At 44.1% G+C, this 24271-nt stretch overlaps 1 protein-coding gene across 1 annotated transcript in view; it reads left to right on the top strand.

Moving 5' to 3' along the window:
- LOC137344348 (uncharacterized) overlaps positions 1-24271 on the top strand; it is a 187140-nt gene that overhangs the window by 138227 nt on the left and 24642 nt on the right. The window contains exon 43 of the mRNA XM_068007225.1: positions 5761-5842. Coding sequence (XP_067863326.1) covers positions 5761-5842 — 82 coding nt within the window. The remainder of the gene's footprint in view (positions 1-5760; positions 5843-24271) is intronic.

Raw genomic sequence — 24271 nt, 5'->3', positions numbered from 1 at the left:
ATAATGGGGAGTGAATCAGACACTGTATATAATGGGGAGTGAATCAGACACTGTATATAACGGGGAGTGAATCAGACACTGTATATAACGGGGAGTGAATCAGACACTGTATATAATGGGGAGTGAATCAGACACTGTATATAACGGGGAGTGAATCAGACACTGTATATAATGGGGAGTGAATCAGACACTGTATATAATGGGGAGTGAATCAGACACTGTATATAATGGGGAGTGAATCAGACACTGTATATAACGGGGAGTGAATCAGACACTGTATATAATGGGGAGTGAATCAGACACTGTGTATAATGGGGAGTGAATCAGACACTGTATATAACGGGGAGTGAATCAGACACTGTATATAATGGGGAGTGAATCAGACACTGTATATAATGGGGAGTGAATCAGACACTGTATATAATGGGGAGTGAATCAGACACTGTATATAATGGGGAGTGAATCAGACACTATATAATGGGGAGTGAATCAGACACTGTATATAACGGGGAGTGAATCAGACACTGTATATAATGGGGAGTGAATCAGACACTGTATATAATGGGGAGTGAATCAGACACTGTATAATGGGGAGTGAATCAGACACTGTATATAATGGGGAGTGAATCAGACACTGTATATAACGGGGAGTGAATCAGACACTGTATATAATGGGGAGTGAATCAGACACTGTATATAATGGGGAGTGAATCAGACACTGTATATAATGGGGAGTGAATCAGACACTGTATATAACGGGGAGTGAATCAGACACTGTATATAATGGGGAGTGAATCAGACACTGTATATAATGGGGAGTGAATCAGACACTGTATATAATGGGGAGTGAATCAGACACTGTATATAACGGGGAGTGAATCAGACACTGTATATAACGGGGAGTGAATCAGACACTGTATATAATGGGGAGTGAATCAGACACTGTATATAATGGGGAGTGAAGCAGACACTGTATATAACGGGGAGTGAATCAGACACTGTATATAATGGGGAGTGAATCAGACACTGTATATAATGGGGAGTGAATCAGACACTGTATATAATGGGGAGTGAATCAGACACTGTATATAACGGGGAGTGAATCAGACACTGTATATAATGGAGAGTGAATCAGACACTGTATATAATGGGGAGTGAATCAGACACTGTATATAATGGAGAGTGAATCAGACACTGTATATAATGGGGAGTGAATCAGACACTGTATATAACGGGGAGTGAATCAGACACTGTATATAACGGGGAGTGAATCAGACACTGTATATAACGGGGAGTGAATCAGACACTGTATATAATGGAGAGTGAATCAGACACTGTATATAATGGGGAGTGAATCAGACACTGTATATAACGGGGAGTGAATCAGACACTGTATATAACGGGGAGTGAATCAGACACTGCATATAACGGGGAGTGAATCAGACACTGTATATAATGGAGAGTGAATCAGACACTGTATATAACGGGGAGTGAATCAGACACTGTATATAACGGGGAGTGAATCAGACACTGTATATAATGGGGAGTGAATCAGACACTGTATATAATGGGGAGTGAATCAGACACTGTATATAATCGGGAGTGAATCAGACACTGTATATAACGGGGAGTGAATCAGACACTGTATATAATGGGGAGTGAATCAGACACTGTATATAATGGGGAGTGAATCAGACACTGTATATAATGGGGAGTGAATCAGACACTGTATATAATGGGGAGTGAATCAGACACTGTATATAATGGGGAGTGAATCAGACACTGTATATAATGGGGAGTGAATCAGACACTGTATATAACGGGGAGTGAATCAGACACTGTATATAATGGGGAGTGAATCAGACACTGTATATAATGGGGAGTGAATCAGACACTGTATATAATGGGGAGTGAATCAGACACTGTATATAATCGGGAGTGAATCAGACACTGTATATAACGGGGAGTGAATCAGACACTGTATATAATGGGGAGTGAATCAGACACTGCATATAATCGGGAGTGAATCAGACACTGTATATAACGGGGAGTGAATCAGACACTGCATATAATGGGGAGTGAATCAGACACTGTATATAATGGGGAGTGAATCAGACACTGTATATAACGGGGAGTGAATCAGACACTGTATATAATGGGGAGTGAATCAGACACTGTACATAATGGGGAGTGAATCAGACACTGTATATAATGGGGAGTGAATCAGACACTGTATATAATGGGGAGTGAATCAGACACTGTATGTAATGGGGAGTGAATCAGACACTGTATATAATGGGGAGTGAATCAGACACTGTATATAATGGGGAGTGAATCAGACACTGTATATAATGGGGAGTGAATCAGACACTGCATATAATGGGGAGTGAATCAGACACTGTATATAATGGGGAGTGAATCAGACACTGCATATAATGGGGAGTGAATCAGACACTGTATATAATGGGGAGTGAATCAGACACTGTATATAATGGGGAGTGAATCAGACACTGTATGTAATGGGGAGTGAATCAGACACTGTATATAATGGGGAGTGAATCAGACACTGTATATAATGGGGAGTGAATCAGACACTGTATATAATGGGGAGTGAATCAGACACTGCATATAATGGGGAGTGAATCAGACACTGTATATAATGGGGAGTGAATCAGACACTGTATATAATGGGGAGTGAATCAGACACTGTATGTAACGGGGAGTGAATCAGACACTGTATATAATGGGGAGTGAATCAGACACTGTATATAATGGGGAGTGAATCAGACACTGTATATAATGGGGAGTGAATCAGACACTGTATGTAACGGGGAGTGAATCAGACACTGTATATAATGGGGAGTGAATCAGACACTGTATATAATGGGGAGTGAATCAGACACTGCATATAATGGGGAGTGAATCAGACACTGTATATAATGGGGAGTGAATCAGACACTGTATATAATGGGGAGTGAATCAGACACTGCATATAATGGGGAGTGAATCAGACACTGTATATAATGGGGAGTGAATCAGACACTGTATGTAACGGGGAGTGAATCAGACACTGTATATAATGGGGAGTGAATCAGACACTGCATATAATGGGGAGTGAATCAGACACTGTATATAACGGGGAGTGAATCAGACACTGTATATAATGGGGAGTGAATCAGACACTGTATATAACGGGGAGTGAATCAGACACTGTATATAATGGGGAGTGAATCAGACACTGCATATAATGGGGAGTGAATCAGACACTGTATATAATGGGGAGTGAATCAGACACTGTATATAATGGGGAGTGAATCAGACACTGTATATAATGGGGAGTGAATCAGACACTGTATATAACGGGGAGTGAATCAGACACTGTATATAATGGGGAGTGAATCAGACACTGTATATAATGGGGAGTGAATCAGACACTGCATATAATGGGGAGTGAATCAGACACTGTATATAATGGGGAGTGAATCAGACACTGTATATAACGGGGAGTGAATCAGACACTGTATATAATGGAGAGTGAATCAGACACTGTATATAATGGGGAGTGAATCAGACACTGTATATAATGGGGAGTGAATCAGACACTGCATATAATGGGGAGTGAATCAGACACTGTATATAATGGGGAGTGAATCAGACACTGTATATAACGGGGAGTGAATCAGACACTGTATATAATGGAGAGTGAATCAGACACTGCATATAATGGGGAGTGAATCAGACACTGTATATAATGGGGAGTGAATCAGACACTGCATATAATGGAGAGTGAATCAGACACTGTATATAATGGGGAGTGAATCAGACACTGTATATAACGGGGAGTGAATCAGACACTGTATATAATGGGGAGTGAATCAGACACTGTATGTAATGGGGAGTGAATCAGACACTGTATATAATGGGGAGTGAATCAGACACTGTATATAATGGGGAGTGAATCAGACACTGTATATAATGGGGAGTGAATCAGACACTGTATATAATGGAGAGTGAATCAGACACTGCATATAATGGGGAGTGAATCAGACACTGTATATAATGGGGAGTGAATCAGACACTGCATATAATGGAGAGTGAATCAGACACTGTATATAATGGGGAGTGAATCAGACACTGTATATAACGGGGAGTGAATCAGACACTGTATAGAATGGGGAGTGAATCAGACACTGTATGTAATGGGGAGTGAATCAGACACTGTATATAATGGGGAGTGAATCAGACACTGTATATAATGGGGAGTGAATCAGACACTGTATATAATGGGGAGTGAATCAGACACTGTATATAATGGGGAGTGAATCAGACACTGTATATAACGGGGAGTGAATCAGACACTGTATATAATGGGGAGTGAATCAGACACTGTATATAACGGGGAGTGAATCAGACACTGTATATAATGGGGAGTGAATCAGACACTGTATATAATGGGGAGTGAATCAGACACTGTGTATAATGGGGAGTGAATCAGACACTGTGTATAATGGGGAGTGAATCAGACACTGTATATAATGGGGAGTGAATCAGACACTGTATATAATGGGGAGTGAATCAGACACTGTATATAACGGGGAGTGAATCAGACACTGTATATAACGGTGTAGTGAATCAGACACTCGCCTGTCAGTTTAGCTGAGCAGGTATCACTCTGGCCTGTGAGTCTGTCAGTGTTAAATTGTGTATCCATTCCAGGATTTGAGGGAGTGCTGCACTGTCGGAGGGGCCTCCTTTACGATGAGATTTTAAACCGAGGCCCTATCTACATTGGCGCTGTTTGAAGACAAGGAACGAATTGCCCGCAGTGTGTCCTCCTTCAACCAACACCCAACACAGGTGACCTGGTCGGATGTGTCATTTACTGTTTGTGGGCTCTTGCTGTGCACAAATCTGCTGACGTGTTTGCCTACGAACAGTCACTGCACTTCAAAAATATTTCATTGTCTGTGAATCACTTTGAGATACCCTGAGAAGGTGTAAGGTGCTATCAATGTAAATTCTTTCTTTACACACACTGCTCTCAGATGGAGCTCCCCAAGATATCGGACTCCAGTGAAAGAAGAGAGAAAGAAGGACTTGTATTTATACAGTGCCTTTCACCACCTCAGGTCGTCTCAAAGCGCTTTACAGCCAATGAAGTATTTTTGAAGTGAAGTCACTGTTGTAATGTAGGAAACACAGCAGCCAATTGCGCACAGCAAGATCCCACAAACAGCAATGTGATAAATCTGTTTTGAGTGATGTTGGTTGAGGGAAAAATATTGGCCAGGACACTGTGGAGAATTCCCCTGCCCTTCTTCGAATAGTTTGATGGGATCTTTTAAATCCACGATAGAGGGCAGACAGGGCCTCAGTTTAATGTCCCATCTGAAAGACGGCACCTCCGACAGTGCAGCACTCCCTCAGTAGTGCACTGCAGTGTCAGCCTGAATGTGGGCTCTGGAGTGCGACTTGAAACCACAACCTTCTGACTCAATGAGGAGAGTACGACCCACTGAACCACGGCAGACATTTCAGGGCGATGCTGTCTGAGGGCAGCTCCCTGATCTGGTCCATGGCCAAACAACAGCCAGCCATCGGTGTGGGCCAGGCTTGAGCTGGTCAATAGCGGCCCATCCCCTTGAGGTCCAAAACTGTAGCAGACAAACAGCTTTGGACCTCACAATGAGACTGGTGCAATGTTCCTTTGGTGAAGGTGCTGACACTGCGCATGACTGATCTGTCCCTCCAATACTGCAGGGATAGACTATCGAGTGAAGACCCTGAGGGTGGAGAACAGACACATCGCTCTCCAGCTGTGGGACACTGCGGGACAAGAACGGTGAGTTGGGGACTCCAGCGGGTGAGGGGAGCAGGAGGCCAAGTCAACGGGACGTCCCGTTAAAGGAGAGAGTGAACTTAGGGGTCAGTGTGTGATGTTAAAGGAGACAGTAACTCTCGGGGTCAGTGTGTGATGTTAAAGGAGACAGTAACTCTAGGGGTCAGTGTGTGATATTAAAGGAGACAGTAACTCTAGGGGTCAGTGTGTGATGTTAAAGGAGACAGTAACTCTAGGGGTCAGTGTGTGATATTAAAGGAGACAGTAACTCTAGGGGTCAGTGTGTGATATTAAAGGAGACAGTAACTCTAGGGGTCAGTGTGTGATGTTAAAGGAGACAGTAACTCTCGGGGTCAGTGTGTGATATTAAAGGAGACAGTAACTCTAGGGGTCAGTGTGTGATGTTAAAGGAGACAGTGACTCTAGGGGTCAGTGTGTGATGTTAAAGGAGACAGTAACTCTAGGGGTCAGTGTGTGATATTAAAGGAGACGGTAACTCTAGGGGTCAGTGTGTGATATTAAAGGAGACAGTAACTCTAGGGGTCAGTGTGTGATTGTTAAAGGAGACAGTAACTCTTGGGGTCAGTGTGTGATATTAAAGGAGACAGTAACTCTAGGGGTCAGTGTGTGATATTAAAGGAGACAGTAACTCTAGGGGTCAGTGTGTGATATTAAAGGAGACAGTAACTCTAGGGGTCAGTGTGTGATATTAAAGGAGACAGTAACTCTAGGGGTCAGTGTGTGATTGTTAAAGGAGACAGTAACTCTTGGGGTCAGTGTGTGATATTAAAGGAGACAGTAACTCACGGGGTCAGTGTGTAATTGTTAATGGAGACAGTAACTCTTGGGGTCAGTGTGTGATATTAAAGGAGACAGTAACTCTAGGGGTCAGTGTGTGATATTAAAGGAGACAGTAACTCTTGGGGTCAGTGTGTGATATTAAAGGAGACAGTAACTCTTGGGGTCAGTGTGTGATATTAAAGGAGACAGTAACTCTAGGGGTCAGTGTGTGATGTTAAACGAGACAGTAACTCGAGGGGTCAGTGTGTGATAATAAAGGAGACAGTAACTCTAGGGGTCAGTGTGTGATGTTAAAGGAGACAGTGACTCTAGGGGTCAGTGTGTGATATTAAAGGAGACAGTAACTCTAGGGGTCAGTGTGTGATTGTTAAAGGAGACAGTAACTCTTGGGGTCAGTGTGTGATATTAAAGGAGACAGTAACTCACGGGGTCAGTGTGTGATATTAAAGGAGACAGTAACTCTAGGGGTCAGTGTGTGATGTTAAACGAGACAGTAACTCGAGGGGTCAGTGTGTGATATTAAAGGGGACAGTAACTCTAGGGGTCAGTTTGTGATGTTAAAGGAGACAGTGACTCTAGGGGTCAGTGTGTGATGTTAAAGGAGACAGTAACTCGAGGGGTCAGTGTGTGATATTAAAGGAGACAGTAAGTCTAGGGGTCAGTGTGTGATATTAAAGGAGACAGTAACTCTAGGGGTCAGTGTGTGATATTAAAGGAGACAGTAACTCTTGGGGTCAGTGTGTGATATTAAAGGAGACAGTAACTCTTGGGGTCAGTGTGTGATATTAAAGGAGACAGTAACTCTAGGGGTCAGTGTGTGATATTAAAGGAGACAGTAACTCGAGGGGTCAGTGTGTGATAATAAAGGAGACAGTAACTCTAGGGGTCAGTGTGTGATGTTAAAGGAGACAGTGACTCTAGGGGTCAGTGTGTGATGTTAAAGGAGACAGTAACTCCAGGGGTCAGTGTGTGATATTAAAGGAGACAGTAACTCTCGGGGTCAGTGTGTGATATTAAAGGAGACAGTAACTCTTGGGGTCAGTGTGTGATATTAAAGGAGACAGTAACTCTAGGGGTCAGTGTGTGATATTAAAGGAGACAGTAACTCTTGGGGTCAGTGTGTGATATTAAAGGAGACAGTAACTCTTGGGGTCAGTGTGTGATATTAAAGGAGACAGTAACTCACGGGGTCAGTGTGTGATATTAAAGGAGACAGTAACTCTAGGGGTCAGTGTGTGATGTTAAAGGAGACAGTAACTCGAGGGGTCAGTGTGTGATATTAAAGGAGACAGTAACTCTAGGGGTCAGTGTGTGATGTTAAAGGAGACAGTGACTCTAGGGGTCAGTGTGTGATGTTAAAGGAGACAGTAACTCTAGGGGTCAGTGTGTGATATTAAAGGAGACAGTAACTCTAGGGGTCAGTGTGTGATATTAAAGGAGACAGTAACTCAAGGGGTCAGTGTGTGATATTAAAGGAGACAGTAACTCTAGGGGTCAGTGTGTGATTGTTAAAGGAGACAGTAACTCTTGGGGTCAGTGTGTGATATTAAAGGAGACAGTAACTCTAGGGGTCAGTGTGTGATTGTTAAAGGAGACAGTAACTCTTGGGGTCAGTGTGTGATATTAAAGGAGACAGTAACTCTAGGGGTCAGTGTGTGATATTAAAGGAGACAGTAACTCTAGGGGTCAGTGTGTGATTGTTAAAGGAGACAGTAACTCTAGGGGTCAGTGTGTGATATTAAAGGAGACAGTAACTCACGGGGTCAGTGTGTAATTGTTAAAGGAGACAGTGACTCTTGGGGTCAGTGTGTGATATTAAAGGAGACAGTAAATCTTGGGGTCAGTGTGTGATGTTAAAGGAGACAGTAACTCACGGGGTCAGTGTGTAATTGTTAAAGGCGACAGTGACGCTCAGGGTCAGTGTGTGATTGTTAAAGGAGTCAGTAACTACAGGGGTCAGTGTGTGATTGTTAAAGGAGACAGTAACTCTAGGGGTCAGTGTGTGATTGTTAAAGGAGACAGTAACTCTAGGGGTCAGTGTGTGATTGTAAAAGGAGACAGTAACTCTCGGGTTCAGTGTGTGATTGTTAAAGGAGACAGTAACTCTAGGGGTCAGTGTGTGATTGTTAAAGGAGACAGTAACTCCAGGGGTCAGTGTGTGATATTAAAGGAGACAGTAACTCTCGGGATCAGTGTGTGATATTAAAGGAGACACTGACTCTAGGGGTCAGTGTGTGATATTAAAGGAGACAGTAACTCTAGGGGTCAGTGTGTGATTGTAAAAGGAGACAGTAACTCTAGGGGTCAGTGTGTGATATTAAAGGAGACAGTAACTCTAGGGGTCAGTGTGTGATATTAAAGGAGACAGTGACTCTCGGGGTCAGTGTGTGATATTAAAGGAGACAGTAACTCTAGGGGTCAGTGTGTGATTGTTAAAGGAGACAGTAACTCCAGGGGTCAGTGTGTGATATTAAAGGAGACAGTAACTCCAGGGGTCAGTGTGTGATATTAAAGGAGACAGTAACTCTTGGGGTCAGTGTGTGATATTAAAGGAGACAGTAACTCTAGGGGTCAGTGTGTGATTGTTAAAGGAGACAGTAACTCTTGGGGTCAGTGTGTGATATTAAAGGAGACAGTAACTCGAGGGGTCAGTGTGTGATATTAAAGGAGACAGTAACTCTTGGGGTCAGTGTGTGATATTAAAGGAGACAGTAACTCTAGGGGTCAGTGTGTGATTGTTAAAGGAGACAGTAACTCTTGGGGTCAGTGTGTGATATTAAAGGAGACAGTAACTCACGGGGTCAGTGTGTGATATTAAAGGAGACAGTAACTCTAGGGGTCAGTGTGTGATATTAAAGGAGACAGTAACTCTCGGGGTCAGTGTGTGATATTAAAGGAGACAGTAACTCTTGGGGTCAGTGTGTGATATAAAAGGAGACAGTAACTCTAGGGGTCAGTGTGTGATATTAAAGGAGACAGTAACTCTAGGGGTCAGTGTGTGATTGTTAAAGGAGACAGTAACTCGAGGGGTCAGTGTGTGATATTAAAGGAGACAGTAACTCTAGGGGTCAGTGTGTGATTGTTAAAGGAGACAGTAACTCCAGGGGTCAGTGTGTGATATTAAAGGAGACAGTAACTCTTGGGGTCAGTGTGTGATATTAAAGGAGACAGTAACTCTTGGGGTCAGTGTGTGATATTAAAGGAGACAGTAACTCACGGGGTCAGTGTGTGATATTAAAGGAGACAGTAACTCTAGGGGTCAGTGTGTGATGTTAAACGAGACAGTAACTCGAGGGGTCAGTGTGTGATATTAAAGGGGACAGTAACTCTAGGGGTCAGTTTGTGATGTTAAAGGAGACAGTGATTCTAGGGGTCAGTGTGTGATGTTAAAGGAGACAGTAACTCGAGGGGTCAGTGTGTGATATTAAAGGAGACAGTAAGTCTAGGGGTCAGTGTGTGATATTAAAGGAGACAGTAACTCTAGGGGTCAGTGTGTGATATTAAAGGAGACAGTAACTCTAGGGGTCAGTGTGTGATTGTTAAAGGAGACAGTAACTCTTGGGGTCAGTGTGTGATATTAAAGGAGACAGTAACTCTAGGGGTCAGTGTGTGATTGTTAAAGGAGACAGTAACTCTTGGGGTCAGTGTGTGATATTAAAGGAGACAGTAACTCTAGGGGTCAGTGTGTGATATTAAAGGAGACAGTAACTCTAGGGGTCAGTGTGTGATTGTTAATGGAGACAGTAACTCTCGGGGTCAGTGTGTGATATTAAAGGAGACAGTAACTCACGGGGTCAGTGTGTAATTGTTAAAGGAGACAGTGACTCTTGGGGTCAGTGTGTGATATTAAAGGAGACAGTAACTCTTGGGGTCAGTGTGTGATGTTAAAGGAGACAGTAACTCACGGGGTCAGTGTGTAATTGTTAAAGGAGTCAGTAACTCTCGGGTTCAGTGTGTGATTGTTAAAGGAGACAGTAACTCTAGGGGTCAGTGTGTGATTGTTAAAGGAGACAGTAACTCCAGGGGTCAGTGTGTGATATTAAAGGAGACAGTAACTCTAGGGGTCAGTGTGTGATTGTAAAAGGAGACAGTAACTCGAGGGGTCAGTGTGTGATATTAAAGGAGACAGTAACTCTAGGGGTCAGTGTGTGATATTAAAGGAGACAGTGACTCTCGGGGTCAGTGTGTGATATTAAAGGAGACAGTAACTCTAGGGGTCAGTGTGTGATTGTTAAAGGAGACAGTAACTCCAGGGGTCAGTGTGTGATATCAAAGGAGACAGTAACTCCAGGGGTCAGTGTGTGATATTAAAGGAGACAGTAACTCTTGGGGTCAGTGTGTGATATTAAAGGAGACAGTAACTCTAGGGGTCAGTGTGTGATATTAAAGGAGACAGTAACTCCAGGGGTCAGTGTGTGATATTAAAGGAGACAGTAACTCCAGGGGTCAGTGTGTGATATTAAAGGAGACAGTAACTCTTGGGGTCAGTGTGTGATATTAAAGGAGACAGTAGCTCTCGGGGTCAGTGTGTGATTGTTAAAGGAGACAGTAACTCGAGGTGTCAGTGTGTGATATTGAAGGAGACAGTAACTCGAGGGGTCAGTCTGTGATTGTTAAAGGAGACAGTAAGTCTCGGGATCAGTGTATGATGTTAAAGGAGACAGTAACTCTCGGGGTCAGTGTGTGATTGTTAAAGGAGACAGTAACTCTAGGGTTCAGTGTGTGATATTAAAGGAGACAGTGACTCTCGGGGTCAGTGTGTGATTGTTAAAGGAGACAGTAACTCTTGGGGTCAGTGTGTGATATTAAAGGAGACAGTAACTCTAGGGGTCAGTGTGTGATTGTAAAAGGAGACAGTAACTCTAGGGGTCAGTGTGTGATTGTTAAATGAGACAGTAACTCCAGGGGTCAGTGTGTGATATTAAAGGAGACAGTAACTCCAGGGATCAGTGTGTGTTTTTTAAAGGAGACACTGACTCTCGGGGTCAGTGTGTGATTGTTAAAGGAGACAGTAACTCCAGGGGTCAGTGTGTGAAATTAAAGGAGACAGTAACTCGAGGGGTCAGTGTGTGATTGTCAAAGGAGACAGTAACTCTTGGGGTCAGTGTGTGATATTAAAGGAGACACTGACTCTCGGGGTCAGTGTGTGATTTTTGAAGGAGACAGTAACTCCAGGGGTCAGTGTCTCATTGTTAAAGGAGACAGTAACTCCAGGGGTCAGTGTGTGATTGTTAAAGGAGACAGTGACTCTCGGGGTCAGTGTGTGATATTAAAGGAGACAGTGACTCTAGGGGTCAGTGTGTGATATTAAAGGAGACAGTAACTCTCGGGGTCAGTGTGTGATATTAAAGGAGACAGTAACTCTAGGGGTCAGTGTGTGATATTAAAGGAGACAGTAACTCGAGTGGTCAGTGTGTGATTGTTAAAGGAGACAGTAACTCTAGTGGTCAGTGCGTGATATTAAAGGAGACATTAACTCTCGGGGTCAGTGTGTGATATTAAAGGAGACAGTAACCCTCGTGGTCAGTGTGTGATATTAAAGGAGACAGTAACTCTAGGCTTCAGTGTGTGATATTAAAGGAGACAGTGACTCTCGGGGTCAGTGCGTGATTGTTAAAGGAGACAGTGACTCTCGGGTTCAGTGTGTGATTGTTAAAGGAGACAGTGACTCTTGGCGTCAGTGTGTGATATTAAAGGAGACAGTGACTCTTGGCGTCAGTGTGTGATATTAAAGGAGACAGTGTCTCTCGGGCTCAGTGTGTGATTGTTAAAGGAGACAGTAACTCTTGGCGTCAGTGTGTGATTGTTAAAGGAGACAGTGACTCTCGGGGTCAGTGTGTGATTGTTAAAGGAGACAGTGACTCTCGGGGTCAGTGTGTGATTGTTAAAGGAAACAGTGACTCTCGGGGTCAGTGTGTGATTGTTAAAGGAGACAGTGACTCTCGGGGTCAGTGTGTTATTGTTAAAGGAGACAGTGACTCTCGGGGTCAGTGTCTCATTGTTAAAGGAGACAGTGACTCTTGGGGTCAGTGTCTCATTGTTAAAGGAGACAGTGACTCTTGGGGTCAGTGTGTGATTGTTAAAGGAGACAGTGACTCTCGGGGTCAGTGCGTGATTGTTAAAGGAGACAGTGACTCTCGGGGTCAGTGTGTGATTGTTAAAGGAGACAGTAACTCTTGGGGTCAGTGTGTGATATTAAAGGAGACAGGAACTCTTGGGGTCAGTGTGTGATATTAATGGAGACAGTGACTCTTGGGGTCAGTGTGTGATTGTTAAAGGAGACAGTAACTCTCGGGGTCAGTGTGTGATATTAAAGGAGACAGTGCCTCTTGCCGTCAGTGTGTGATTGTTAAAGGAGACAGTGACTCTAGGGGTCAGTGTGTGATTGTTAAAGGAGACAGTGACTCTCGGGGTCAGTGTGTGATTGTTAAAGGAGACAATAACTCTAGATGTCAGTGTTTGAGTGTTAAAGGAGACAGTAACACGAGGGATCAGTGTGTGATGTTGAAGGAGACAGTAACTCTTGGGTTCAGTGTGTGATTCTTAACGGAGACAGTAACTCTAGGGGTCAGTGTGTGATATTAAAGGAGACATTGACTCTCGGGTCAGTTTGTGATTGTTAAAGGAGACAGGAACTCTCGGGGTCAGTGTGTGATATTAATGGAGACAGTAACTCCAGGGGACAGTGTGTGATATTAATGGAGACAGTAACTCCAGGGGTCAGTGTGTGATATTAAAGGAGACATTAACTCGAGGGGTCAGTGTGTGATATGAAAGGAGACAGTGACTCTTGGGGTCAGTGTGTGATATTAAAGGAGACAGTAACTCTAGGGGTCAGTGTGTGATATTAAAGGAGACAGTAACTCTAGTGGTCAGTGTGTGATATGAAAGGAGACAGTAACTCTAGGGGTCAGTGTGTGATATTAAAGGAGACAGTAACTCTAGGGGTCAGTGTGTGATATTAAAGGAGACAGTAACTCTAGGGGTCAGTGTGTGATATTAAAGGAGACAGTAACTCTAGGGGTCAGTGTGTGATATGAAAGGAGACAGTAACTCTAGGGGTCAGTGTGTGATATTAAAGGAGACAGTAACTCTAGGGGTCAGTGTGTGATATTAAAGGAGACAGTAACTCTAGGGGTCAGTGTGTGATATTAAAGGAGACAGTAACTCTAGTGGTCAGTGTGTGATTGTTGAAGGAGACAGTAACTCTAGTGGTCAGTGTGTGATATTAAAGGAGACATTAACTCTCGGGGTCAGTGTGTGATATTAAAGGAGACAGTAACTCTAGGGGTCAGTGTGTGATATTAAAGGAGACAGTGACTCTCGGGGTCAGTGCGTGATTGTTAAAGGAGACAGTAACTCTCGGGGTCAGTGCGTGATTGTTAAAGGAGACAGTGACTCTTGGCGTCAGTGTGTGATATTAAAGGAGACAGTGACTCTAGGGGTCAGTGTGTGATTGTTAAAGGAGACAGGAACTCCAGGGGTCAGTGTGTGATTGTTAAAGGAGACAGTGACTCTAGGGGTCAGTGTGTGATTGTTAAAGGAGACAGTAACTCTAGGGGTCAGTGTGTGATGTTAAAGGAGACAGTAACTCCAGGGGTCAGTGTGTGATATTAATGGAGACACTGACTCTCGGGGTCAGTGTGTGATTGTTAAAGGAGACAGTGTCTCTAGGCGTGAGTGTGTGATATTAAAGGAGACAGTGACTCTCGGGGTCAGTGTGTGATTGTTAAAGGAGACAGCAACTCCAGGGGTCAGTGTGTGATTGTTAAAGGAGACAGTGACTCTTGGGGTCAGTGTGTGATATTAATGGAGACAGTGACTCTTGGGGTCAGTGTGTGATTGTTAAAGGAGACAGTGACTCGAGGGGTCAGTGTGTGATTGTTAAAGGAGACAGTGACTCTCGGGGTCAGTGTGTGATTGTTAAAGGAGACAGTGACTCTTGGGGTCAGTGTGTGATTGTTAAAGGAGACAGTGACACTTGGGGTCAGTGTGTGATTGTTAAAGGAGACAGTAACTCTTGGGGTCAGTGTGTGATTGTTAAAGGAGACAGTGACTCTTGGGGTCAGTGTGTGATATTAAAGGAGACAGTAACTCTTGGGGTCAGTGCGTGATTGTTAAAGGAGACAGTAACTCTTGGGGTCAGTGTGTGATTGTTAAAGGAGACAATAACTCTAGATGTCAGTGTTTGATTGTTAAAGGAGACAGTAACACGAGGGATCAGTGTGTGATGTTAAAGGAGACAGTAACTCTTGGGGTCAGTGTGTGATTGTTAAAGGAGACAGTAACTCTAGGGGTCAGTGTGTGATATTAAAGGAGACAGTAACTCTTGGGGTCAGTGTGTGATATTAAAGGAGACAGTAACTCTAGGTGTCAGTGTGTGATTGTTAAAGGAGACAGTAACTCACGGGGTCAGTGTGTAATTGTTAATGGAGACAGTAACTCTTGGGGTCAGTGTGTGATATTAAAGGAGACAGTAACTCTTGGGGTCAGTGTGTGATATTAAAGGAGACAGTAACTCTTGGGGTCAGTGTGTGATGTTAAAGGAGACAGTAACTCACGGGGTCAGTGTGTAATTGTTAATGGAGACAATAACTCTGGTGGTCAGTGTGTGATTGTTAAAGGAGACAGTAACTCTCGGGGTCAGTGTGTGATTGTAAAAGGAGACAGTAACTCTCGGGGTCAGTGTGTGATTGTTAAAGGAGTCAGTAACTACAGGGGTCAGTGTGTGATTGTTGAAGGAGACAGTAACTCTAGGGGTCAGTGTGTGATTGTTAAAGGAGACAGTAACTCTAGGGGTCAGTGTGTGATTGTAAAAGGAGACAGTAACTCTCGGGTTCAGTGTGTGATTGTTAAAGGAGACAGTAACTCTAGGGGTCAGTGTGTGATATTGAAGGAGACAGTAACTCTCGGGATCAGTGTGTGATATTAAAGGAGACACTGACTCTCGGGGTCAGTGTGTGATATTAAAGGAGACAGTAACTCTAGGGGTCAGTGTGTGATTGTTAAAGGAGACAGTAACTCCAGGGGTCAGTGTGTGATATTAAAGGAGACAGTAACTCCAGGGGTCAGTGTGTGATATTAAAGGAGACATTAACTCGAGGGGTCAGTGTGTGATATGAAAGGAGACAGTGACTCTTGGGGTCAGTGTGTGATATTAAAGGAGACAGTAACTCTAGGGGTCAGTGTGTGATATTAAAGGAGACAGTAACTCTAGTGGTCAGTGTGTGATATGAAAGGAGACAGTAACTCTAGGGGTCAGTGTGTGATATTAAAGGAGACAGTAACTCTAGGGGTCAGTGTGTGATATTAAAGGAGACAGTAACTCTAGTGGTCAGTGTGTGATTGTTGAAGGAGACAGTAACTCTAGTGGTCAGTGTGTGATATTAAAGGAGACATTAACTCTCGGGGTCAGTGTGTGATATTAAAGGAGACAGTAACTCTAGGGGTCAGTGTGTGATATTAAAGGAGACAGTGACTCTCGGGGTCAGTGCGTGATTGTTAAAGGAGACAGTAACTCTCGGGGTCAGTGTGTGATTGTTAAAGGAGACAGTGTCTCCAGGCGTGAGTGTGTGATATTAAAGGAGACAGTGACTCTGGGGGTCAGTGTGTGATTGTTAAAGGAGACAGCAACTCCAGGGGTCAGTGTGTGATTGTTAAAGGAGACAGTGACTCTCGGGGTCAGTGTGTGATATTAAAGGAGACATTAACTCTTGGGGTCAGTGTGTGATATTAATGGAGACAGTGACTCTTGGGGTCAGTGTGTGATTGTTAAAGGAGACAGTGACTCTAGGGGTCAGTGTGTGATTGTTAAAGGAGACAGTGACTCTCGGGGTCAGTGTGTGATTGTTAAAGGAGACAGTGACTCTTGGGGTCAGTGTGTGATTGTTAAAGGAGACAGTGACACTTGGGGTCAGTGTGTGATTGTTAAAGGAGACAGTAACTCTTGGGGTCAGTGTGTGATTGTTAAAGGAGACAGTGACTCTTGGGGTCAGTGTGTGATATTAAAGGAGACAGTAACTCTTGGGGTCAGTGCGTGATTGTTAAAGGAGACAGTAACTCTTGGGGTCAGTGTGTGATTGTTAAAGGAGACAATAACTCTAGATGTCAGTGTTTGATTGTTAAAGGAGACAGTAACACGAGGGATCAGTGTGTGATGTTAAAGGAGACAGTAACTCTTGGGGTCAGTGTGTGATTGTTAAAGGAGACAGTAACTCTTGGGGTCAGTGTGTGATATTAAAGGAGACAGTAACTCTAGGGGTCAGTGTGTGATATTAAAGGAGACAGTAACTCTAGGGGTCAGTGTGTGATTGTTAAAGGAGACAGTAACTCTTGGGGTCAGTGTGTGATATTAAAGGAGACAGTAACTCACGGGGTCAGTGTGTAATTGTTAATGGAGACAGTAACTCTTGGGGTCAGTGTGTGATATTAAAGGAGACAGTAACTCTTGGGGTCAGTGTGTGATATTAAAGGAGACAGTAACTCTCGGTGTCAGTGTGTGATTGTTAAAGGAGACAGTAACTCACGGGGTCAGTGTGTAATTGTTAATGGAGACAGTAACTCTTGGGGTCAGTGTGTGATATTAAAGGAGACAGTAACTCTTGGGGTCAGTGTGTGATATTAAAGGAGACAGTAACTCTTGGGGTCAGTGTGTGATGTTAAAGGAGACAGTAACTCACGGGGTCAGTGTGTAATTGTTAATGGAGACAATAACTCTGGTGGTCAGTGTGTGATTGTTAAAGGAGACAGTAACTCTCGGGGTCAGTGTGTGATTGTAAAAGGAGACAGTAACTCTCGGGGTCAGTGTGTGATTGTTAAAGGAGTCAGTAACGACAGGGGTCAGTGTGTGATTGTTAAAGGAGACAGTAACTCTAGGGGTCAGTGTGTGATTGTTAAAGGAGACAGTAACTCTAGGGGTCAGTGTGTGATTGTAAAAGGAGACAGTAACTCTCGGGTTCAGTGTGTGATTGTTAAAGGAGACAGTAACTCTCGGGGTCAGTGTGTGATATTGAAGGAGACAGTAACTCTCGGGATCAGTGTGTGATATTAAAGGAGACACTGACTCTCGGGGTCAGTGTGTGATATTAAAGGAGACAGTAACTCTAGGGGTCAGTGTGTGATTGTTAAAGGAGACAGTAACTCCAGGGGTCAGTGTGTGATATTAAAGGAGACAGTAACTCCAGGGGTCAGTGTGTGATATTAAAGGAGACAGTAACTCTTGGGGTCAGTGTGTGATATTAAAGGAGACAGTAGCTCTCGGGGTCAGTGTGTGATTGTTAAAGGAGACAGTAACTCTAGGGGTCAGTGTGTGATTGTTAAAGGAGACAGTAACTCCAGGGGTCAGTGTGTGATATTAAAGGAGACAGTAACTCCAGGGGTCAGTGTGTGATATTAAAGGAGACAGTAACTCGAGGGGTCAGTGTGTGATGCTGAAGGAGACAGTGACTCTCGGGGTCAGTGTGTGATATTAAAGGAGACAGTAACTCTAGGGGTCAGTGTGTGATATTAAAGGAGACAGTAACTCTAGGGGTCAGTGTGTGATTGTTAAAGGAGACAGTAACTCCAGGGGTCAGTGTGTGATATTAAAGGAGACAGTAACTCCAGGGGTCAGTGTGTGATATTAAAGGAGACAGTAACTCTTGGGGTCAGTGTGTGATATTAAAGGAGACAGTAGCTCTCGGGCTCAGTGTGTGATTGTTAAAGGAGACAGTGACTCTCGGTGTCAGTGTGTGATATTTAAGGAGACAGTAACTCGAGGGGTCAGTCTGTGATTGTTAAAGGAGACAGTAACTCTCGGGGTCAGTGTGTGATTGTTAAAGGAGACAGTAACTCGAGGGTTCAGTGTGTGATATTAAAGGAGACAGTGACTCTCGGGGTCAGTGTGCGATTGTTAAAGGAGACAGTAACTCTTGGGGTCAGTGTGTGATATTAAAGGAGACAGTAACTCTCGGGGTCAGTGTGTGATATTAAAGGAGACAGTAACTACAGGGGTCAGTGTGTGATATTAAAGGAGACAGTAACTCTCGGGGTCAGTGTGTGATGTTAAAGGAGACAGTAACTCGAGGGGTCAGTGTGTGATATTAAAGGAGACAGTAACTCTCGGGGTCAGTGTGTGATGTTAAAGGAGACAGTAACTCTCGGGGTCAGTGTGTGATTGTAAAAGGAGACAGTAACTCTAGGGGTCAGTGTGTGATTGTTAAAGGAGACAGTAACTCCAGGGGTCAGTGTGTGATATTAAAGGAGACAGTAACTCCAGGGATCAGTGTGTGTTTTTTAAAGGAGACACTGACTCTCGGGGTCAGTGTGTGATTGTTAAAGGAGACAGTAACTCCAGGGGTCAGTGTGTGAAATTAAAGGAGACAGTAACTCGAGGGGTCAGTGTGTGATTGTCAAAGGAGACAGTAACTCTTGGGGTCAGTGTGTGATATTAAAGGAGACACTGACTCTCGGGGTCAGTGTGTGATTTTTGAAGGAGACAGTAACTCCAGGGGTCAGTGTCTCATTGTTAAAGGAGACAGTAACTCCAGGGGTCAGTGTGTGATTGTTAAAGGAGACAGTGACTCTCGGGGTCAGTGTGTGATATTAAAGGAGACAGTGACTCTAGGGGTCAGTGTGTGATATTAAAGGAGACAGTAACTCTAGGGGTCAGTGTGTGATTGTTAAAGGAGACAGTAACTCTAGTGGTCAGTGCGTGATATTAAAGGAGACATTAACTCTCGGGGTCAGTGTGTGATATTAAAGGAGACAGTAACCCTCGTGGTCAGTGTGTGATATTAAAGGAGACAGTAACTCTAGGGTTCAGTGTGTGATATTAAAGGAGACAGTGACTCTCGGGGTCAGTGCGTGATTGTTAAAGGAGACAGTGACTCTCGGGTTCAGTGTGTGATTGTTAAAGGAGACAGTGACTCTTGGCGTCAGTGTGTGATATTAAAGGAGACAGTGAATCTTGGCGTCAGTGTGTGATTGTTAAAGGAGACAGTAACTCGAGGGGTCAGTGTGTGATGTTAAAGGAAACAGTAACTCCAGGGGTCAGTGTGTGATATTAAAGGAGACAGTGACTCTAGGGGTCAGTGTGTGATATTAAAGGAGACAGTAACTCCAGGGTTCAGTGTGTGATGTTAAAGGAGACAGTAACTCCTGGGGTCAGTGTGTGATTGTTAAAGGAGACAGTGACTCTCGGGGTCAGTGTGTGATTGTTAAAGGAGACAGTAACTCTCGGGGTCAGTGTGTGATATTAAAGGAGACAGTGCCTCTTGGCGTCAGTGTGTGATTGTTAAAGGAGACAGTGACTCTCGGGGTCAGTGTGTGATTGTTAAAGGAGACAGTGACTCTCGGGGTCAGTGTGTGATTGTTAAAGGAGACAGTGACTCTCGGGGTCAGTGTGTGATTGTTAAAGGAGACAGTGACTCTCGGGGTCAGTGTGTGATTGTTAAAGGAAACAGTGACTCTCGGGGTCAGTGTGTGATTGTTAAAGGAGACAGTGACTCTCGGGGTCAGTGTGTGATTGTTAAAGGAGACAGTGACTCTCGGGGTCAGTGTCTCATTGTTAAAGGAGACAGTGACTCTTGGGGTCAGTGTCTCATTGTTAAAGGAGACAGTGACTCTTGGGGTCAGTGTGTGATTGTTAAAGGAGACAGTGACTCTCGGGGTCAGTGCGTGATTGTTAAAGGAGACAGTGACTCTCGGGGTCAGTGTGTGATTGTTAAAGGAGACAGTAACTCTTGGGGTCAGTGTGTGATATTAAAGGAGACAGTAACTCTTGGGGTCAGTGTGTGATATTAATGGAGACAGTGACTCTTGGGGTCAGTGTGTGATTGTTAAAGGAGACAGTAACTCTCGGGGTCAGTGTGTGATATTAAAGGAGACAGTGCCTCTTGCCGTCAGTGTGTGATTTTTAAAGGAGACAGTGACTCTCGGGGTCAGTGTGTGATTGTTAAAGGAGACAGTGACTCTCGGGGTCAGTGTGTGATTGTTAAAGGAGACAGTGACTCTTGGGGTCAGTGTGTGATTGTTAAAGGAGACAGTGACTCTTGGGGTCAGTGTGTGATTGTTAAAGGAGAAAGTAACTCTTGGGGTCAGTGTGTGATTGTTAAAGGAGACAGTGACTCTTGGGGTCAGTGTGTGATATTAAAGGAGACAGTCACTCTTGGGGTCAGTGTTTGATTGTTAAAGGAGACAGTAACACGAGGGATCAGTGTGTGATGTTGAAGGAGACAGTAACTCTTGGGTTCAGTGTGTGATTGTTAACGGAGACAGTAACTCTAGGGGTCAGTGTGTGATATTAAAGGAGACATTGACTCTCGGGTCAGTTTGTGATTGTTAAAGGAGACAGTAACTCTCGGGGTCAGTGTGTGATATTAATGGAGACAGTAACTCCAGGGGTCAGTGTGTGATATTAATGGAGACAGTAACTCCAGGGGTCAGTGTGTGATATTAATGGAGACAGTAACTCCAGGGGTCAGTGTGTGATATTAAAGGAGACATTAACTCGAGGGGTCAGTGTGTGATATGAAAGGAGACAGTGACACTTGGGGTCAGTGTGTGATTGTTAAAGGAGACAGTAACTCTTGGGGTCAGTGTGTGATTGTTAAAGGAGACAGTGACTCTTGGGGTCAGTGTGTGATTGTTAAAGGAGACAGTGACTCTCGGGGTCAGTGTGTGATATTAAAGGAGACAGTAACTCTTGGGGTCAGTGCGTGATTGTTAAAGGAGACAGTAACTCTTGGGGTCAGTGTGTGATTGTTAAAGGAGACAATAACTCTAGATGTCAGTGTTTGATTGTTAAAGGAGACAGTAACACGAGGGATCAGTGTGTGATGTTAAAGGAGACAGTGACTCTTGGGGTCAGTGTGTGATATTAAAGGAGACAGTAACTCTTGGGGTCAGTGCGTGATTGTTAAAGGAGACAGTAACTCTTGGGGTCAGTGTGTGATTGTTAAAGGAGACAATAACTCTAGATGTCAGTGTTTGATTGTTAAAGGAGACAGTAACACGAGGGATCAGTGTGTGATGTTAAAGGAGACAGTAACTCTTGGGGTCAGTGTGTGATTGTTAACGGAGACAGTAATTCTCGGGGTCAGTGTGTGATATTAAAGGAGACAGTGACTCTCGGGGTCAGTGTGTGATGTTTAAAGGAGACAGTAACTCTCGGGGTCAGTGCGTGATGTGAAAGGAGACATTAACTCGAGGGGTCAGTGTGTGATATTAAAGGAAACAGTAACTCTCGGGGTCAGTGTCTGATATTAAAGGAGACAGTAACTCTAGTGGTCAGTGTGTGATGTTAAAGGAGACAATAACTCTAGATGTCAGTGTTTGATTGTTAAAGGAGACAGTAACACGAGGGATCAGTGTGTGATTGTTGAAGGAGACAGTAACTCCAGGGGTCAGTGTGTGATATTAAAGGAGACAGGAACTCGAGGGGTCAGTGTGTGATATTAATGGAGACAGTAACTCCAGGGGTCAGTGTGTGATATTAAAGGAGACAGTAACTCTCGGGGTCAGTGTGTGATGTTTAAAGGAGACAGTAACTCTAGGGGTCAGTGCGTGATGTGAAAGGAGACATTAACTCGAGGGGTCAGTGTGTGATATTAAAGGAAACAGTAACTCTCGGGGTCAGTGTCTGATATTAAAGGAGACAGTAACTCTAGTGGTCAGTGTGTGATGTTAAAGGAGACAGTAACTCTCGGGGTCAGTGTGTGATATTAAAGGAGACAGTAACCCTCGTGGTCAGTGTGTGATATTAAAGGAGACAGTAACTCTAGGGGTCAGTGTGTGATATTAAAGGAGACAGTGTCTCTCGGGGTCAGTGCGTGATTGTTAAAGGAGACAGTGACTCTCGGGTTCAGTGTGTGATTGTTAAAGGAGACAGTGATTCCTGGCGTCAGTGTGTGATATTAAAGGAGACAGTAACTCCAGGGGTCAGTGTGTGATTGTTAAAGGAGACAGTGACTCTTGGCGTCAGTGTGTGATATTAAAGGAGACAGTAACTCCAGGGGTCAGTGTGTGATGTTAAAGGAGACAGTAACTCCAGGGGTCAGTGTGTGATTGTTAAAGGAGACAGTGACTCCAGGGGTCAGTGTGTGATTGTTAAAGGAGACAGTGACTCTCGGGGTCAGTGTGTGATTGTTAAAGGAGACAGTGACTCTTGGCGTCAGTGTGTGATATTAAAGGAGACAGTAACTCCAGGGGTCAGTGTGTGATGTTAAAGGAGACAGTAACTCCAGGGGTCAGTGTGTGATTGTTAAAGGAGACAGTGACTCCAGGGGTCAATGTGTGATTGTTAAAGGAGACAGTGACTCTTGGCGTCAGTGTGTGATATTAAAGGAGACAGTAACTCCAGGGGTCAGTGTGTGATGTTAAAGGAGACAGTAACTCCAGGGGTCAGTGTGTGATTGTTAAAGGAGACAGTGACTCCAGGGGTCAGTGTGTGATTGTTAAAGGAGACAATAACTCTCGGGGTCAGTGTGTGATTGTTAAAGGAGACAGTGACTCTAGGGGTCAGTGTGTGATTGTTAAAGGAGACAGTAACTCTCGGGGTCAGTGTGTGATATTAAAGGAGACAGTGACTCTCGGGGTCAGTGTGTGATTGTTAAAGGAGACAGTGACTCTCGGGGTCAGTGTGTGATTGTTAAAGGAGACAGTGACTCTCGGGGTCAGTGTGTGATTGTTAAAGGAGACAGTGACTCTCGGGGTCAGTGTGTGATTGTTAAAGGAGACAGTGACTCTCGGGGTCAGTGTCTCATTGTGAAAGAAGACAGTGACTCTTGGGGTCAGTGTCTCATTGTTAAAGGAGACAGTGACTCTTGGGGTCAGTGTGTGATTGTTAAAGGAGACAGTGACTCTCGGGGTCAGTGCGTGATATTAAAGGAGACATTAACTCTTGGGGTCAGTGTGTGATTGTTAAAGGAGACAGTGTCTCTCGGGGTCAGTGTCTCATTGTTAAAGGAGACAGTGACTCTCGGGGTCAGTGTCTCATTGTTAAAGGAGACAGTGACTCTAGGGGTCAGTGTGTGATTGTTAAAGGAGACAGTAACTCCAGGAGTCAGTGTGTGATTGTTAAAGGAGACAGTGACTCTCGGAGTCAGTGTGTGATTGTTAAAGGAGACAGTGTCTCTAGGGGTCAGTGTGTGATATTAATGGAGACAGTGACTCTTGGGGTCAGTGTGTGATATTAAAGGAGACATTAACTCTTGGGGTCAGTGTGTGATATTAATGGAGACAGTGACTCTTGGGGTCAGTGCGTGATTGTTAAAGGAGACAGTAACTCTAGTGGTCAGTGTGTGATTGTTAAAGGAGACAGTGACTCTCGGGGTCAGTGTGTGATTGTTAAAGGAGACAGTGACTCTTGGGGTCAGTGTGTGATTGTTAAAGGAGACAGTGACTCTTGGGGTCAGTGTGTGATATTAAAGGAGACAGTAACTCTTGGGGTCAGTGCGTGATTGTTAAAGGAGACAGTAACTCTTGGGGTCAGTGTGTGATTGTTAAATGAGACAGTCACTCTTGCGGTCAGTGTGTGATATTAAAGGAGACAGTAACACCAGGGATCATTGTGTGATGTTAAAGGAGACAGTAACTCTTGGGGTCAGTGTTTGATTGTTAACGGAGACAGTAACTCTAGGGGTCAGTGTGTGA

This window comes from Heptranchias perlo, chromosome 27, assembly GCF_035084215.1.
Source record: "Heptranchias perlo isolate sHepPer1 chromosome 27, sHepPer1.hap1, whole genome shotgun sequence".
Taxonomy (NCBI): domain Eukaryota; kingdom Metazoa; phylum Chordata; class Chondrichthyes; order Hexanchiformes; family Hexanchidae; genus Heptranchias; species Heptranchias perlo.
This window is presented reverse-complemented; position numbering and strand designations above follow the sequence as displayed.